General features: G+C 50.0%; 1 protein-coding gene across 1 annotated transcript in view; it reads right to left on the bottom strand.

The window, feature by feature from the left end:
• Window positions 1-19392, bottom strand: part of RELB (RELB proto-oncogene, NF-kB subunit) — a 38057-nt gene that overhangs the window by 17724 nt on the left and 941 nt on the right. The window contains exons 2-4 of the mRNA XM_024236947.3: window positions 18778-18825; window positions 8999-9339; window positions 121-278 (exon numbers count right to left, since the gene is read on the bottom strand). Of these exons, the coding sequence (XP_024092715.1) occupies window positions 121-278; window positions 8999-9339; window positions 18778-18825 (547 nt within the window). The remainder of the gene's footprint in view (window positions 1-120; window positions 279-8998; window positions 9340-18777; window positions 18826-19392) is intronic.

Here is a 19392-nt window from a genome sequence, read left to right as displayed (position 1 = left end):
GAGAGGCAGTGGGGAGGTTTTACCCAAACTGCCCTCTGCTCTAAGGTTTCATGGGTGATCTCCAGTCGCTTAGAATCTCCATGATCAAGGATGAGAGGTCGGAGGTCAGAGGGTGGGTACCTGTGCCGGGGGCTGACGTGAGGCCGGAGCCGCACCCTGCAGACGCCGTCGGTGCAGTCTTTCCCCACGAGGCTATGGGGGTGGACTCGGTGAGGCCAGTCCTTCCACACCAGGCAGGCAGTCACCTCCACCTCCCGCAGCCCTCCACAATCCCGGAGCTGCAGGAAGAGAAGTCCTCTTTGGGGGTCCCATCACAGATGCCTGCATCCATCCAAACTCCTTGGGGCCTCCCTTGGCAGTTCCCCAACCCTCTCCCCACTGGGGGGCCTCTGTTGGGAGCTCCCCAACCTTCACCCGCGACCAGGATGATGGAATGTGTTTGCTTAAGACCACTTTGGGCTGGGCGAGGTGGCTCATGCCTGTAATCCCAGCACGTTGGAAGGCCGAGGCGGGTGGATCACCTGAAGTCGGGAGTTCCAGACCAGCCTGGCTAACATGGTGAAACCCCGTCTCTACTGAAAATACAAAAATTAGCCCAGCATGGTGGCGCATGCCTGTAATCCCACCTGCTCGGGAGGCTGAGGCAGGAGAATCACCTGAACCTGGGAGGTGGAGGATGCAGTGAGCCGAGTTCTTCACACTGCACTCCAGCCTGGGTGACAGAGTAAGACGGTCTCAAAAAAAAAAAAAAAAGCCACTTTGATATCCTAAACCAGAAGCTTCAAACTGATGAACTGGGGGGCCTCATATAATATCTGCCCTACAGGCTGCTTTTTTAGGCCACCCAGGCTTTTTTTTTTTTTTTTTTTTTTGAGACGGAGTCTCGCTCTGTCGCCCAGGCGGGTTCACGCCATTCTCCTGCCTCAGCCTCCCGAGTAGCTGAGACTACAAGCGCCCGCCACCATGCCCGGCTAATTTTTTTGTGTAATCCCAGTACTTTGGGAGGTTGAGGTGGGAGGACTGGTTGAGACCAGGAGTTCAAGACCAGCCTGGGCAACATAGTGAAACCCTGTCTCTATAAAAAATACAAAAATTAGCCAGGTGTGGTGACAGGTGTCTATAATCCCAGCTACTCTGCAAGCTGAGGTGGGAGGATCGCTTGAGCCTGAGACGTGGAGGTTGCAATGAGCCCAGATTGCGTGACTGCACTCCAGCCTGGTTGACAAAGACCCTGTCCCAAAAAAGAAAAAAAAAAAGAGAGAGAGAGAAAGAGAATAAGTTGTGTATTGTGACCTGGGTGCCTGGGTGGTAGGTAGTTACACTGTGTAAACTACATATGTATACATTATATGTAAAAATTCAGAGCTTTAATCTTAACTATATATGATCAATTATATCTTAATTTTTTTAAAAAAAGGAGAGAAGGGCTGGGCACAGTGGCTCAAGCCTGTAATCTCGTCACTTTGGGAGGCCGAGGTGGGTGGATCACCTGAGGTCGGGAGTTCGACACCAGCCTGACCAACATGGAGAAACACCGTCTCTACTAAAAATACAAAATTAGCTGGGCGTGGTGGCGCATGCCTGTAGTCCCAGCTACTCGGGAGGCTGAGGCAGGAGAATCACTTGAACCCTGGAGACGGAGGTTGCGGTGGGCCCAGATCGTGCCATTGCACTCCAGCCTGGGTGACGAAGCAAGACTCCTTCTCAAAAAATAAATAAATACATAAACACATAAATAAAGAGAGAAGGAGAGAGACTAATGAGATAGGACAACCAAATGCAACATGATCCTTGGTTAGATCCTGGATTGAGGAGGAAGAAACAACTATAAAACACATTTTGGAAACAATTGGGAAATTGAAATATGGACTGTATATTACATGATTTGATGGGATTACTAATTTTCCTAGAGGTGATTAATGAGATTGTAGCTACAGAGGAGCTTATTATTAGGAGATACAAACTGAAGGAATTAGGGGTGAAGTAGCATGATGGCTACAATTCATTTGTAAATGATTCATCAAAAAAACAATGTGTCGGCCAGGTGTGGTGGCTCACACCTGTAATCCCAGCACTTTTCGGAGGCCAGGGAAGGTGGGTTGCTTCAGCACAGGAGTTCAAGACCAGCCTGGGCAACATGTGCAGACCCCATCTTTACAAAAAATACAAAAATTAGCCAGGTGTGGTGGAATGCACCTGTAGTCCCAGGTACTCAGGAGGCTAATATGGGAAAACTGCTTGAACCCTAGAGATCCGGGCTTCAGTGAGCTGTGATGGCGTCACTGTATTCTAGCCTGGACAATAGAGCAAGACCCTGTCTCAAAACAAAACAAAAATGTATGTATCTGTGTGTGTGTATGTTTGCCTGTGCGGAGACAGAATGACACAGCAGTTGTGGCAAAATGTCAACTGGTGAATATAGATGAAAGGCACTCAGCTTTCAGCCGAGCGCAGTGGCTCACACCTGTAATCCGGCGGGTGGATCACCTGATGTCAGGAATTCGAGACCAACCTGACCAACATGGAGAAACCCCGTCTCTACTAAAAATACAAAATTAGCAGGGCGTGGTGGCACATGTCTGTAATCCCAGCTACTCGGGAGGCTGAGGCAGGAGAATCGCTTGAACCTGGGAGGCAGAAGTTGCAGTGAGCCGAGATCGTGCCATTGCACTACAGCCTGGGCAACAAGAGCGAAACTCCGTCTCAAAAAAAAATTAAAAAATAATAATAATAAAAGGCACTCACCTTTCAAAGATACTCAGTGTATTTATTATTTTTAACTTTTCTGCAGGTTTAAATTCTTATTTTTTTTTTGAGATGGAGTCTTGCTCTGTTGCCCAGGCTGGAGTGCAATGGCATGATCTCAGCTCACTGCAACCTCTGCCTCCCAGGTTCAAGCCATTTTCCTGCCTCTACCTTCCAAGTAGCTAAGATTACAGGTGCCTGCCACCATGCCTAGCTAATTTTTGTATTTTTATTTTATTTTACTTTTTTGAGATGGAGTCTCGCTCTGTTGGCCAGGCTGGAGTGCAGTGGCACGATCTCGGCTCACTGCATGCTCCACCTCCTGGGTTCATGCCATTCTCCTGCCTCAGCCTCTCGAGTAGCTGGGACTATAGGTGCCCGCCACCATACCCAGCTAATTTTTTGTATTTTTAGTAGAGACGGGCTTTCACCATGTTAGCCAGGATGGTCTCCATCTCCTGACCTCATGATCTGCCCGCCTTAGCCTCCCAAAGTGCTGGGATTACAGGCGTGAGCCACTGCGCCTGGTCTCTAGGTTTAAATTCTTTTATCATCCAAACTAATCAAAATGGGTGGGCACAGTGGTTCGTGCCTGCAATCCCAGCACTTTGGGAGGCTGAGGCGGGTGGATCACCTGAGGCCAGGAGTTCGAGACCAGCCTGGGCAACATGGCAAAACCCCCTCTCTACTAAAAATACAAAATTAGCCAGGCATGATGGTACAGGCCTGTAATCCTACCAACTCAGGAGGCTGAGGCAAGAGAATCGCTTGAACCCGAGAGGCAGAGATCGCACCATTGCACTCCAGCCTGGGCAACAAGAGCAAAACTCTGTCTCAAAAAAAAAAAAAGGAATAATAACAAACTTATCAAAATGCTTACATTAAGTATGTGCAATTTTTCTTACATCAATTATACCTCAATAAAACTTAAAAAGAAAAACTAGACAGGAAAAAAACTAAAACTTTTTTTTCCAACTAAAAGATTAGGAAAAACTTGGAGCCCACAATTAAAATTATAAGACATCACATTATTTCAGATTTCCAGAATTCTTTTTTTTTTTTTTTTTTTTTTTTTAAAGACAGATTCTCTCTGTTGCCCAGGCTGGAGTGCAGTGGTGCAATCCCAGCCTCCAGGGCCTCGAACTCCTGACCTCAGGTGGTCCACCCACCTCGGCCTCCCCAGATTTTCCTTTTTTAAAAAAGGAAATTATAGCAAGTGAAGCCAGAGTTTTTGCTCAGCAGCCGCAGGCAGCAGCAAATAAAAACCAGCCCCGTTAGACAGGGCCAGTCCCACTTGGCATCTCTGAGTCACCGGCTCAGCCCTGCTGGCATTAAATACCTTCTGAAGCCTGCTCTAAACTTCTAAAGCCCAAGCCTATAAAATACCATTAACCATTGGTCTCAGTGGGAGAGTGCTGCCCCCTAGGGGAAAAATGGGATTTGGGGGGTGGCTGGTTGACACTGTGGTGTGGACCCCACCACAAGTAGACAGGACCAGATAATGCTGGACAGTTTATAATACCAGGGACAGTCCCGCACAGCCATCCCACATCCGGCAAGCCTTCTGAACATCCTGCCAAATATTCGAGTCAATAAGAAACCTTTTTAAAATGATCAGATCCCAGAAACTTGCTCTATTGTTGCTGAGTGGTTTTGTTTGTTTGTTTGTTTGTTTTTGAGACAGGATCTCGCACAGGCTGGTGTGCAATGGCACGATCTCGGCTCACTGCAACCTCCGCCTCCCAGACTCAAGCAATCCTTCCACTTTAGTCTCCCAAACATCTGGGCTTACAAGCATGCATCACACCTGGCCCTTGCTCTCTGTTTGACACCAATAATATTCTTTCCCATAATTGTTTTTCCTTTTTTTTTTTTTTTTGAGATGAGGTCTAACTCTGTCACCCAGGCTGGAGTTTCCCATAACTGTAATACCCACTGAATTTTCAAGGATTGCAACCAGCACGCTAATTGTTTAGACCAAGAGTTGTTCGCCACTTTGGAAAATCCCCTCACCAACCGCAACCCTGCACGTGTGACATTTAAGTCACTAAGTCTGCGCAGCTGGGTCGGGCTGCATTTGTGGCCACGGCATTAACAAGGAGCCTATATATAGTCACAAACAACTGCCACCTTCCTCATATATCCTGTGGGGCATTTACATATTGAAATAAATGTGATTATATATGCTGTATTAATTTCCTTTTCTTTCTTTTATACTACAGTTTGGTGTAAAATATGGAGTTTTGGCCAGGCACGGTGGCTCACGCCTGTAATCCCAGCACTGTGGGAGGCTGAGGCAGGCAGATCACTTGAGGTTAGGAGTTCGAGACCAGCCTGGCCAACATGGTGAAACCTCGTCTCTACTAAAAACACAAAAATTAGCCGGGCCTGGTGGCAGCTGCCTGTAATCTCAGCTACCCGGGAGGCTGAGGCAGGAGAATCGCTTGAACTCAGGAGGCCGAGGTTGCGTGCCACTGCACTCCAGCCTGGGCGACAGAGCGAGACTCCATCTCAAAAAAATAATAATAATAAAATAAAATAAAATATGGACTTTGGGAGTGACTGTGAATAGAGAGGTAGGTAATATTGTCTACAGATCTCACTGGGTTAGATAGGGTTAAAACCATTCATTTAACCAGCTCCCCGCTGTAATAGTAGGAGATTCTGAAAAGCTTAGAGTCAACAGTCTCAGGACTCATGCAGACTCCAGGGCTGAAAGCTTTTCATCCTTGAGATGTCAGTTGGGACTGTGGAAAAAATATTAGACTTTAGTTTTTTGTTTGTTTGTTTTTTTTTGAGACAGCATCTTGCTCTGTCACCCAGACTGGAGTGCAGTGGTGTGACCATGGCTCACTGCAGCCTCCACTTCCCAGGCTCAAGCAATCCTCCCCGTTCAGCCTCCCACGGTGCTGGACCCCAGGGGCATGCCACCATGCCTGGCTAATTTTTTTATTTTTATAGAGACGGGCATCTTGCCATGTCACCTGGGCTGGTCTTGAACTCCTGGCCTCAAGTGATCCTCCTGCCTTAGTCTCCCGAAGTGCTGGGATCACAGGCGTGAGCCACCATGCCTGGCCCATTAGGCTTTAGAATAAGTCAGACCTGGCACCAAATCCAGGCTCTACCACTGGCCATCTACAAGATAAACCTCTAGGGTCTTACTGTCTTTATGTGTAAAATAGGTATCCATAGTATGCAAAGTACCTGGTACATGGAAGCACTCAGTAAATGGCGGTAATTACTACAGTAAACTCGCTGTGTGCCCTGTGCAGGTAACTGCCCCTCTTTTAACCTCAGTTTCCTACTCTGAAGATAGGGATAAAAATCCTGAATCCAAGCCAGGTATGCTGGCTCATGCCTGTAATCCCAGCACTTTGGGAGGCCGAGGCACGTGGATCACCTGAGGGCAGGAGTTTGACATCAGCCTGGCCAACATGGTGAAACCCTATCTCTACTAAAAATACAAAAATTAGCTGGGCATGGTGGTGCACACCTGTAATCCCAGCTACTTGGGAGGCTAAGACAGGAGAATCGCTTGAACCTGGGAGGTGGAAGTTGCAGTGAGCTGAGATCGCACCACTGCACTTCAGCCTGGGCAACAGAGCAAGACTCCGTTTCAAAAAAAAAAAATCCTGAATCCAGATTTGGAGACAGGTCATTCCCTATGGTTAGGCATTTACCATGCTAAATCTTGGAAATCAAAACCAACTCTGGGGGCCGAGCATGGTGGCTCACACCTGTAATCCCAGCACTTCAGGAAGCTGAGGCAGACAGATCACTTGGGGTCAGAAGTTCAAGACCAGCCTGGCCAACATGGTGAAACCCCATCTCTACTAAAAGTACAAAATATTAGCCGGACATCATGGCGCGTGCCTGTAATCCCAGCTACTTGGGAGGCTGAGGCAGGAGAATCGCTTGAACCCGGGAGGTGGAGGTTGCAGTGAGCTGAGATTGCACCATTGCACTCCAGCCTGGGTGACAGAGCAAGATTCCATCAAAAGAAAAAAAAAAAAACAAAAACCAACTCTGAGCCAGAATAACTGCCTGGGAAGACTTAGAAATTAGGCCGGTGAGGTGGCTCACACATGTAATTCCAGCACTTTGGGAGGCCAACGTGGGAGGATTGCTTGAGGTTGGAAGTTCAAGACCAGCCTGGACAACATGGTGAGATGCCGACTCTTCAAAAAAATACAAAAATTAGCCAGGCACGGTGGCACGCACCTGTAGTCCCAGCAACTCAGGAGGCTGAGGTGGGAGGGTCTCTTGAGCCTGGGAGGGGGAGGCTGCAGTGAGCCATGCTCGTGCCACTTTACTCCAGCCTGTGTGACAGAGAGAGACCCTGTCTCCAAAAAAAAAAAAAAAAAGCCTTAGAAATTAGAAGTTGGGGAATACAGTTAAACATGGGATGATACGTCTCAGTATATCATCCCATAGATAACTTGCTAACTCATTACAAAGGGAAAGTTGTATCTTTATCATGGAGAGACCTGATAGTCACCACATTAGCTGCAAGATCCAACTCAGCATCACCAATATTGGGAATAACAACATCCCACGTCCCTTGATGTGAGACACTGAGAAGGCCACAGCATCACTGCTGGAGTGTTTCTGCCAAAAATGCATAACCTGACCTAATCTGGAAACAGCCAACAAACCCAGAATGTGGGACATTCTTTTTTCTCTTTTTGTTTTTCTTTTTTTTAGAAGGAGTTTTGCTCTTGTCGCTCAGGCTGGAGAGCAATGGCATGATCTTGGCTCACCGCAGCCTCTGCCTCCCGGATTCAAGTGATTCTCCTGCCTCAGCCTCCCGAGTAGCTGGGATTACAGGCATGTGCCACCACGCCCCACTAATTTTGTATTTTCAGTAGAGACGGGGTTTCTCCATGTTGGTCAGGGTGGTCTCGAACTCCCGACCTCAGGTGATCCGCCTGCCTTGACCTCCCAAAGTGCTAGGATTACAGGCATGAGCCACCACGCCCAGCTTCAGAATGTGGGACATTCTACAAAACATCCGTCCTGTTCTGCACAAATGTTCAACTCACGAAACACAAAGACAGATTGAAGAACAGATCCAGATTAACAGACACCAAAGAGGCCAGGCACGGTGGCTCACACCTGTAATCCCAGCACTCTGGGAGGCCAAGGCATGCGGATCACTTGAGGTCAGGGGTTTGAGACCAGCCTGGCCAACATGGCAAAACCCCATCTCTAGTAAGAAATACAAAAATTAGCCAGGCGTGGTGGTGGACCTGTAATCCCAGCTACTCGGGAGGCTGAGGCAGGAGAATCGCTTGAACCCGGGAGGTGAAGGTTGCAGTGAGGCGAGATCACACCACAGCACTCCAGCCTGGGCAACAGAGCAAGACTCTGTCTCAAAAAAATAAAACTTACCTGTACCTTGTTAATACATTAATACTCTGCCAAAAGTAATCACCTTTGCTTTTTTTCCTTCCAGTGTTATATATATTTGTTTGTTTGTTAATTGAGGCAGGGTCTTGCTCTGTTGCTCAGGCTGGAGTGCAGTGGTGCGATCTTGGCTCACTGTAGCCTTGACCTCCTAGGCTCAAGGGATCCTCCCACCTCATCCCTACCATGTAGCTAGGACTACAGCCATGTGCCAGCACACATGGCTAATTTTTGTATTTTTTGCAGAGATGGGGTTTTGCCATCTTGCCCAGGCTCATCTAGAACTCCTGAGCTTGAGTGATCCGCTCCCCTCGACCTCCCAAAGTGCTAGAATTACAAGTCTGAGCCACCGCACCACGACCTGCCTTCATTTTTTTTTTTTTTTTTGAGACAAGGTCTCACTCTGTTACCCAGACTGCTATGCAGTGGTGCAATCTCAGCTCACAGCAGCCTGCACCTCCCTGGGCTCAGCTAATCCTCCCACCTCGGCCTCCTAAATAGCTGGGATTGTGCCACCACACTCTGCTAATTTGTGTACTTTTAGTACAGATGGGGTTTCACCATGTTGGCCAGGCTGGTCTCGAACTCCTGACGTCAAGGGATCCGCCCGCCTCGGCCTCCCAAAGTACTGGGGTTACAGGCGCGAGTCACCGTGCCCAGCCAAATGTCCGACCCCTCCTTTTTTCTGAACCTTTTGGATTCCAGGCCAGGTGATAGTATAATTAATATCTGGTCCAACAATAATAACAATAGCCACCATCAAATAAACGTATAAATGCATGTGGATGGCTCCGGGGTGCAGGGGAAGCCCCAGTCCCACCCGCCCGGGGCCGCTCGCAGGGCCCACCTCGATGGCGGGCAGCGTCTTGCTGGCCTCGGTGCTGCTCTCCCCAAGGATGCTGCCGGCCGAGCGGCCCTCGCACTCGTAGCGGAAGCGCATGCCGCGCTGCTTGGGCTGCTCCGTGATGACCAGGTGCGGCTGCGGGCCCGGGCCCGGCGCTGGCGGAACCAGTCGGCCCAGGGGGCAGCCCCAAGGCGGCGGCGTGGCTGGGGGCGCCACGGGGCCCAGGGTGACCGTACTCAGGGAGGCCGCCCCGCGAGACACCAGGCGTGGCAGCCCCTCGCCCGGGCCCGGCTGTCCCCCGTCCAGGCCGAAGCCGTTCTCCTTGATGTACTCGTCGATGATCTCTGCCGGAGAAGAAAAAACGGGTGGTGACGCCGATTCTTTAAAAAATTAAAAAAAAAAAAAAAGGCTTGATTACCCCCTAGACGTTTTCCATCCCATTTATCTCACACACACACACACACACACACACACACACACACACACACACAGAGTCAGAAAGGCCAGGTGCGGTGGCTTATGCCTGTAATCCCAACACCTTGGGAGGCCGAGGTGGGTGAATCAATTGAGGTCAGGAGTTCGAGACCAGCCTGGCCAACATAGTGAAACCCCTTCTCTACAAAAATTAGACCGCATGGTCTCCCACGTCTGTAATCCCAGCTACTCGGGAGGCTGAGGCAGGAGAACAGCTTGAACCCAGGAGGCGGACATTGCAGTAAGCCAAGATTGTGCCACTGCACTCCAGCCTGGGCGACAGAGTGAGACTCCGTCTCTAAATAAATAATAGGCCGGGCGCGGTGGCTCATGCCTGTAATCCCAGCATTTCGGGAGGTCGAGGCAGGCGGATCATGAGGTCAGGAGATCGAGACCATCCTGGCTAACACAGTGAAACCCTGTCTCTACTAAAAATACAAAAAATTAGCCAGGCATGGTGGCACGTGCCTGTAGTCCCAGCAACTCAGGAGGCTGAGGCAGGAGAATCGCTTGAAACCGTCAGGCGGAGGTTGCAGTGAGCCGAGATTGTGTCACTGCACTCCAGCCTGCGCAACAGAGCAAGAATCCATCTCAAAAAATAATAATAATAATAATTAATAAATAGGCTGGGCATGGTGGCTCACGCCTGTAATCCCAGCACTTTGGGAGGCCGAGGCAGGTGGATCACCTGAGGTCAGGAGTTTGAGACCTGCCTGGCCAACATGGTGAAACCCCATCTCCACTAAAAATATAAAAATTGGGCATGGTGATGTGTGCCTGCAGTCCCAGCTATTCGGGAGGCAGAGGCAGGAAAATCACTTAAACCCGGGAGGTGGAGGTTGCAGTGAGCCAAGATCATGCCATTGCACTCCAGCCTGGGCAACAAGAGCGAAATTCCATCTCTAAATAAATAGATAAATAAATACAAAAATGAGCCAGGCATGGTGGTGCACGCCTGTACTCCCAGCTACTCGGGAGGCTGAGGCAGGAGAATTGCTTGAACCTGGGAGGTAGAGGTTGCAGTGAGCTGAGATAGCACCACTGCACTCCAGCCTGGGCGACACAGCGAGACTCTGTCTCAAAAAATAACTTGAATAAATAAATAAGAAAGAACTCGCTCCTCCAGCTGCCTGTTTCACACGGTCCCCCATTCAACCCACGCTGGCTGCTTCTCCTCCTGGTCTCAGCTCGTATGTTATCTCTTCAGAAAAGCCTAACCTAATGTGTCTTCTCCAGGCCATCTCTCCCTCGTCCTGTTTATTTCTTTCACAGCTCAAGCCCAGGCTAACATTATCTTGCTCATCTATTCATTTTCCTCTGTCTCCCACACCGGGCTATCAGCTCTGTGAGGGCAGGGACTTAGTTTTGTTCATGGCTAAATCCCCAGGGCCTAGAACAGTGTCTGTCTGTACTCACTAGGGGATTAATAACATTATTTTATTTTAATTGGCTTTCTTTTTGAGACAAGGTCTTGCTCTGCCGCCCAGGCTGCAGTGCAGTGGTGTAATCATAGCTCACTGCAGCCTCGGCCTCCCAGGCGACCTCCCAGGCTCGGGTGATGCTCCCACTTCAGCCTCCTGAGCAGCTGGGACTACAGGTGCGCACCACCATGCCCGGCTAATTTTTTAAAATTTTGTGTAGAGATGAGGGTCTCACTATGTTACCCAGGCTAGTCCTGAACTCCTGGCCTCAAGCAGTCCTCCTGCCTCTGCCTCCCAAAGTGCCGGGATTACAGGCGTGAGCCACACAGCCCCTGGCATGCTGAGTGTTTTCCAAGTGTCAAACACTGCTAAGTACTTTAGGAGCATGACTTCGTTCAAATCCCTCCACAGTCCTGGAAGTCACACAGTGACACCTCTCCCCCACCCCCACTGAAAAAGAAGGCCAAGACCCCCTTCTGCAGGCACTGGGGTCCCTCAGCCTCCCCGCAAACCTGCCCTGTGATACTCACCCAATTCATCTGTGGAAGGAAGAGAAAGAGAAAGAGAAAGGTAAGGTCCAGAAAGTGGTCACAACTTTTCATCTTTTAAGACAGATTCCCCAACCCTGTCCCTCCTGTGAACCTTCCATCTTCCTCCGTCCTGGGAAACCTTGGGCTCTGACTTGCTGGGGCACTAAACCCCAAACCTCATCTTCTCCTCTGGGCTACCATCCTTTCAACCTCTAATGCTGGGGTCCCAGCATCAGGGTATCCTCCAACTAAGCCAAATGCCTCCTGAAAAACATTTAGACCAGGGATTATGAAGTCTTTTTGGGAACCCATTAGAAAGGGGTCTTAACACCAGGAAAAAGTGGATGCCCAAAGTTCCAAACAAACTGGGGTGTGTTCCCTCCCTGAAGTCCATCCCAGGGTCCTGGAGGTCACTGGCTGGTGTTTAAAGATACAAAGAGATGGCAAGCCCTGGTGGCTCACGCCTGTAATCCCAGCACTTTGGGAGGCTGAGGTGGGCAGATCACTTGAGGTCAGGAGTTCAAGACCAGCCTGGCCAACATGGTGAAACCCCGTCTCTACTCAAAATACAAAAATTAGCTGGGCATCATGGTGGGCACCTGTAATCCCAGCTACTTGGGAGGCTGAGGCAGGAGAGTCACTTGAATTCAGGAGGCAGAGGTTGCAGTGAGCTGAGATCGCGTCACTGCACTCCAGCCTGGACAACAGAGCGAGATTGTCTCAAAAACAAACAACCAACAACAACAAAAAGATGCAAAGAAGCTGATCTGAACCCAGGCAGCCTCTTGCTCTGTACCCCAGCCCTGTCCTCCCACAGTGACCACCCGAAATCCCAGATTCACCCCTGCTTCCTGAGGGAGGAGGTACAGTAATGCTGGGTTCTCAGGGAAGCCCCTTTTCACCTCCCCAGGAAAGCTCAGCCCTTGACAGAATCGTGGAGGAATCGAAACCAACCTCCCGTCATTCCATAGACAGGACAAGGGGAAGCCCAGAGGCCGCCAGTGAGCCTTAGAATCACACAGCAAAGGAAGGCAGCTGCAGCCAGGTGTCCCACCCAGGGCTGCCTCTGCACTGGTCTCTGGCTGGGGATTTATAGACCCGAACCTGTTCTGCTGCTAGATCTGTCCTCCTCTGTTCTCAGGGAGTGGCTCCTGGCAGCCAGACCTTTGCCCCTTGAAAGGTAGTTTTCCTGCACCCCTTATCTCATGGGATCTGTGAGGCCAGTTGGGTGCCAAGGTCCCCCAACTTGGCAGATGGGGATACTGAGGCTGGCAGAGAGGAAGGGACACACTCTAGGTCACTGGCAGGGCCAACCTCAAGTCACTTGAACTGGGAAAATCTTTCTTAGGCATCTGTGCTGCCCAAAGACAGAGTTAGACTTTGGACCCTCCAGAGGCTCCCGGGCTGTAGGGGGAGACTGAGTCCTCGGCGGCTGTGGCTGGAGCTCTGGGTTCACTGCCTCTGTTCAAATCCTGGCTCTGCAACTTGCCAGTTGTGTGGCCGTAAGCCTATTACTTCACCTTTTTGTGCCTTGGTTCCTTCATCTGTAAAATGGGCACAATAATAATGCCTACCTTGTTGGGCTAAGATACTTTTATTTAAAATTTTATTTTATTTTATTTATTTTTATTTTTTTGAGACGGAGTCTCGCTCTGTCACCCAGGCTAGGGTGCAGTGGCACAATCTCGGCTCACTGCAACCTCTGCCTCATGGGTTCAAGTGATTCTCCTGCCTCAGCCTCCCGAGTAGCTGGGATTACAGGCACACACCACCACACCCGGCAATTTTTATTTATTTATTTTTTTTATTTTTAGTAAAGACAGGATTTTACCATATTAGTCAGGCTAGTCTCGATCTCCTGACCTCGTGATCTGCACACCTCGGCCTCCTAAAGTGCTGGGTTACAGGCGTGAGCCACCACGCCCGGCCTATTTTCTATTTTTTGAGATGGAGTCTTGCTCTGTCACCCAGGCTGGAGTACGGTGGTGCATTCTTGGCTCACTGCAACCTCTGCCTCCCGGATTCAAGTGATTCTTTCTTTCTTTTTTTTTTTTTTCAAGTGATTCTTGTGTCTCAGCCTCCCGAGTAGCTGGGATTACAGGTGCCCGCCACCACACCTGGCTAATTTTTTTTTTTTTTTTTTTGTATTTTTAGTGGAGACAGGGTTTCACCATATTGGCCAGGCTGGTCTCGAATTCCTGACCTCAAGTGATTCACCCACCTTGGCCTCCCAAAGTTCTAGGATTACAGGCGTGAGCCACTGTGCCCAGCCTTAACATTTTAAAAATTAAAGAGCACATCGGAAGCATTTAGAAGTGCCACATAGTAGACACTATGCAAATGCTGGCTGCTACTGGAGAAGGTTTGGAAGATACTGTTGTGTGGACTTCAGTCCTAGAGAATCCTTCTCCTTTCTAGGTCCCAGTTTATCTGTCTGTAAAATGGAGAAGTTGGATAGCATGGTTTTCTTTTCTTTTCGTTTTTATTTTTTTTGAGACGGAGTCTTGCTCTGTCGCCCAGGCTGGAGTGCAGTGACAAGATCTCGGCTCACTGCAACCCCTGCCTCCCGGGTTCAAGCGATTCTCCTGCCTCAGTCTCCTGAGTAGCTGGGATTACAGTCTCGCACCACCATGCCCGGCTAATTTTTGTACTTTTAGTAGAGAAGGGGTTTCACCATGTTGGCCAGGCTGGTTTCGAACTCCTGGCCTCAAGTGACCCACCCACCTCAGCCTCCCAAAGTGCTGGGATTACAGGTGTGAGCCACCACGCCTGGCCATGGACATGATTTTAGAGCATGGAGTGTAGAGTCACATAGAGTTGATTTGAATCTCAGCTGTTACTCACTGGCTGTGCAGCCTTGGGCAAGTCACTTACCGTCTCTGAGCTTCCTCTACAAAATGAGGTCTGAGCTCCTACCTCAGGAACTAACATGAGGATTCAGAATCACATAGGTAAACTACTTAGTGCAGGTTCTGACCACGCGACATCTTCCAGAAAGCTTAGTTAATATTATTATTATCTCAAGTCCTCTATTAGCCAGGAAATTATTCAAGTTTCTGCTCAAATAGCAGTTCCTCCCTTACCCCCGACGTGGACTTGCCACCATTCAGGGGCAGCCAGGATGGACCATGTGGGAGCAAATGTGAGAGCAGGAAATTGACTATGTATGTGCTGCCTCGGCCTTTGCACAGGCTGGTCTCTGCCTGAATGCTCTTCCCCCAGTTCTTTGCATGGCGTGACTTCCTCCTCCTCCATCTTCAGTTCCTTGGTCAAATGTCACATCCTAGACAGCTCTTCCCTGACCATTTTATCCAAGAGAGTCCCCTTATCCCCCACTCCAGTCCCTCAAAGTCAGGTGCCTTTGTTTTATCATTTTCTTTTTTTTTTTTTTCAGATGGAGTTTTGCTCTTGTCACCCGGGCTGGAGTGCGATGACGCAATCTCAGCTCACCACAACCTCCGCCTCGCGGGTTCAAGTGATGCTCCTGCCTCAGCCTCCCGAGTAGCTGGGATTACAGGCCACCACACCCAGCTAATTTTCGTATTTTTAGTAGATATGAGGTTTTGCCACGTTGGTCAGGCTGGTCTTGAACTCCTGACCTCAGGTGATCCACCCACCTCGGCCTCCCAAAGTGCTGGGATTACAGGCATGAGCCACCACACCCAGGCTGTTTTATCATTTTCATGGCGCTGATGAAGATGTCACATGACCTCACATGACACTGACTCATACCTGTCTCCTATAGACTGGGAGCATTGAAGAATGGGAATAATGTCTGTTTCTCCTCGTTGTATCCCCAGGGTCCAGCATATGTCTGGCCCTTCAAAATGAAGGGGATTTTCTCGCTGGGCACAGTGGCTCATGCCTGTAATCTCAGCACTTTGGGAGGCCGAGGTGGCTGGATCAGTGGAGGTCAGGATTTTGAGACAAGCCTGGCCAATGTGGTGAAACTCCGTTTCTCCAAAAGTACAAAAATCAGCTGGGTGTGGTGGCACATGCCTGGAATCCCAGCTGTTTGAGAGGCTGAGGCAGGAGGACGGCTTGAACCTGGGAGTCGGAGGTTGCAGTAAGCCTAGATCACGCCACCGCACTCCAGTGTAGGCGACAGAATGAGACTCTGCCTCCAAAAACAAAAAGGGAATTTTCCTTCCCATTCTATCTCACTAGTTCTCGTATCCCCACCCTGCTGTTAAATATCATTGACCCCAAGATTTCTTCATAGCCCTTATCACATTTTATAATCCCGTATTTAACTTATTGTTTACGTGTCTGCCTCCTCATCTAGGTAGGGAACCCTAGGGCCAGGCCTGTCCTCAGCACTGCTCAGCACAAGGCCAGGTACAGAACAGGCGCATAATAAATATTTATTGAATGGATGACATCAGAAATAACTCATTTGAAACCAAAGATCTAGGTCTTGGACCAGAAAAGTCTCAGCCTTGGCCAGACGCGGTGGTTCATGCCTGTAAACCCAGTACTTTGGGAGGCCAAGGCAGGCAGATCGCTTGAGGCCAGGAGTTTCAGAACAGCCTGGCCAACATGGCAAAACCCCGTCTCTACTAAAAATACAAAAATTAGTCGGACATGGTGGCACGCGCCTATAATCTCAGCTACTCGGGAGGCTGAGGCAGGAGAATCACTTGAACCTGGGAGGCGGAGGTTGCAGTGAGCCGAGATTGTGACACTACACTCCAGGCTGGGTGACAGAACGAGACTCTGTCTCAAAAAAAAAGAAAAGTCTCAGCCTTGTTCCTGCCCAGGACCACTGCTTGGGCAGTGTCTGTCACTGATGCCATCGTCCCTAAACTCGCAGACCTGTTGGGGAACCGGCCTCACTTCTTCCATGGCCAAGCCAGCACTGGGGTCCATCCCAAGATTATATCTCCAGGGAAAGGCCCAGACCCAGCTAACTGGAGCCACTGAGTATTCACAACAACAGGACTATCCCTGCCCTCCAAATCCCGGCAAATGCATATAAGAAAAAATGTCATAATTGGGTTGAGATTCTGCATTTCCTTGGGCAGCACTGAATTTTGGCTGGGGGACTTTATAGACCAGTAGTTCTAGGCATCTCTTGTGAGCTTGCTAAAAATGCAAATAATTTCTCATCCCAAACCTACTGAATCAGAAACTCGAGAGGTGGGGCCTGACATTATGGTTTTTTGTTTTTTTTTCCTGAGACGGAGGCTCTTGCTGTCACCCAGGCTGGAGTGCAGTGGCACAATCCCGGCTCACTGCAACTTCCGCCTCCCAGGCTCAAGTGATTCTCCTGCCTCAGCCTCCCAAGTAGCTGGGATTACAGGTGCCCGCCACCACGCCTGGCTAATTTTTTTTGTATTTTTAGTAGAGATGGGGTTTCAACATATTGGCCAGGCTGGTCTCGAACTCCTGACCTTGTGATCTGCCTGTCTCGACCTCCCAAAGTGCTGGGATTACAGGAGTGAGCCACCACGGCCGGCTGTTTTTTTGTTTGTTTGTTTGAGATGGAGTTTCACTCTTGTTGCCCAGGCTGGAGTGCAATGCCATGATCTCGGCTCACAGCAACCTCCACCTCCCAGGTTCAAGTGATTCTCCTGCCTCAGCCTCCTGAATATTTGGGATTACAGGCATGCGCCACCATGCCCAGCTAATTTTGTATTTTTAGTAGAGACGGTGTTTCTCCATGTTGGTCAGCCTGGTCTCAAACTCCCGACCTCAGGTGGTTCGCCTACCTCGGCCTCCCAAAGTGCTGGGATTACAGGCATGAGCCACCACACCAGGCGACATTATGTTTTAACTAGCGCTCTGGATGATTCTGAGGCACATGGTTTAAGAACCACTGTCTGGCCGGGCACGGTGGCTTCAGCCTGTAATTCCAGCACTTTGGGAGGCCGAGGAGGGAGGATCATTTGAGGTCAGGAGTTCGAGACCAGCCTGACCAACATGGAGAAACCCCATCTCTACTAAAAATACAAAAAATTAGCTGAGCGTGGTGGCGCATGACTGTAATCCCAGCTACTCGGAAGGCTGAGGCAGGAGAATTGCTTGAACCTGAGAGGTGGAGGTTGCAGTGAGCCGAGATCGCACCATTGTACTCCAGCCTGGGCAACGGGAATGAAACTCCGTCTCAAAAAAAAAAAAAAAAAAAAAAAAAAAGAACCACTGTCTGGCCAGGCGAGGTGGCTCACACCTGTAATCCCAGCACTTTGGGAGGCTGAGGCGGGCGGATTACCTGAGGTCAGGAGTTCAAGACCAGCCTGGCCAACATGGTGAAACCCCGTCTCTACTAAAGACACAAACAATTAGTGGGGTGTGGTGGCGGGTGCCTGTAATCCCAGCTACTCAGGAGGCTGAGGCAGGAGAATTGCTGAACCCGGGAGGTGGAGATTGCAGTGAGTCAAAATCGCATCACTGTACTCCAGCCTGGGTGACAGAGCGAGACTCTGTCTCAAAAAAAAAAAAAAAAAAAAAAACACAAAAAACAAAAAACAAACACACACACCAAAAATGAACCACTGTTATAGATTGTCTAGTAATAATAATTATTATCGTTATTATTATTATACCACTAACAGTTAACACTTACTGAGCCCTTACTGTGTGCCAGATACTGCTTAGAAAGTGTACCTGTATCAATTCATTGAATACTCTCAATTTCCCTGAAAGAGAGGCACTGTTATTCTGTCCACCTTACAGATGAGGAAAACTGAGGCCTGAACTGAGGAATTGACTTGCAGACATTCACACAGGGAGGGGCGGTGACAGCAGTATGTAAACCCCAGCTCCAAAGCCCGGGATGGCAGTGATTACCTTCTGCTAAGCCACAGTGAATCTCTAAACAAGGCTTCGAGCATGGATAGGTGGTTAGTTTTACCTGTCACGCTCTTTTTTTTCTTTTTGAGACGGAGTCTCGCTCTGTCGCCCAGGCTGGAGTGCAGTGGTGCGATCTTGGCTCACTGCAAGCTCCGCCTCCCGGGTTCACGCCATTCTCCTGCCTCAGCCTCCTGAGTAGCTGGGACTACAGGCGCCCGCCACCACGCCCGGCTAATTTTTTTTTGTATTTTTAGTAGAGACGGGGTTTCACCATGCTGGTCAGGCTGGCCTCGAACTACTGACCTCAGGTGATCCGCCCGCCTCGGCCTCCCAAAGTGCTGAGATTACAGGCGTGAGCCACCGCGCCCGGCCACGTGTCACGCTCTTAACAGTCCAAGAGGTAAGAAAACCTAGGGGGCCCATCTCAACTGCCAGGGAGGGATGCATCCTGTCAGGGGAAAGCTGAGGTGGACCTCATGAACCCCCAAACAGAGACATCTCTGCGGGGTCCTCCCAACCCCATGCTGTATGAGCGAGTGGGCGGGAACTGTGGAGGGCTGCTCACCTGTGCTCCTGGAAACGGCGAGCGAGAGCGAGGAGAGGTCGGGGGACCCTGCAGAGAAGGAGGAACGTCTCAGGAGGTGATAGAGAGCAGCCAGGGGACCAGAGAATCTCCCAAGCAAGCCCCACCCCTTCCTCTCCTAGCCCTTCCCCTCTGGATCAGGCCCCTCGCCCTGATTGCCCCCCTGCGTCTGGCCAGGCTTACCGGCGAAATCATGGACAGGTCCTGGCCTTTAGTTTCTGTGGTGCGCCCCACCTTTCATCACACTCAGGGCCCGCTCCTTTGCTCCCTTAAAGTTGGGCCTGGAGGGGACCCCATCTCAATCTCATTTTAAAAAGTCCCCATTCCGCTGGGCGCAAGGGCTCACGCCTGTAATTCCAGCACTTTGGGAGGCCGAGGCGGGCGGATCACCTGAGGTCAGTAGTTCGAGGCCAGCCTGACCAGCATGATGAAACCCCGTCTCTACTAAAAATACAAAAATTAGCTGGGTGTGGTGGCGGGCACCTGTAATTCCAGCTACTCGGGGGGCTGAGGCAGGAGAATCACTTGAACTCGGGAGGCAGAGGTTGCAGTAAGCCGAGATCGCGCCACTGCACTCCAGCCTGGGCGACAGAGCGA

This window comes from Pongo abelii, chromosome 20, assembly GCF_028885655.2.
Source record: "Pongo abelii isolate AG06213 chromosome 20, NHGRI_mPonAbe1-v2.0_pri, whole genome shotgun sequence".
NCBI lineage: Eukaryota > Metazoa > Chordata > Mammalia > Primates > Hominidae > Pongo > Pongo abelii.
The sequence above is the reverse complement of the archived record's forward strand: the minus strand, read 5'-3'. Positions and strand labels throughout refer to the sequence as shown.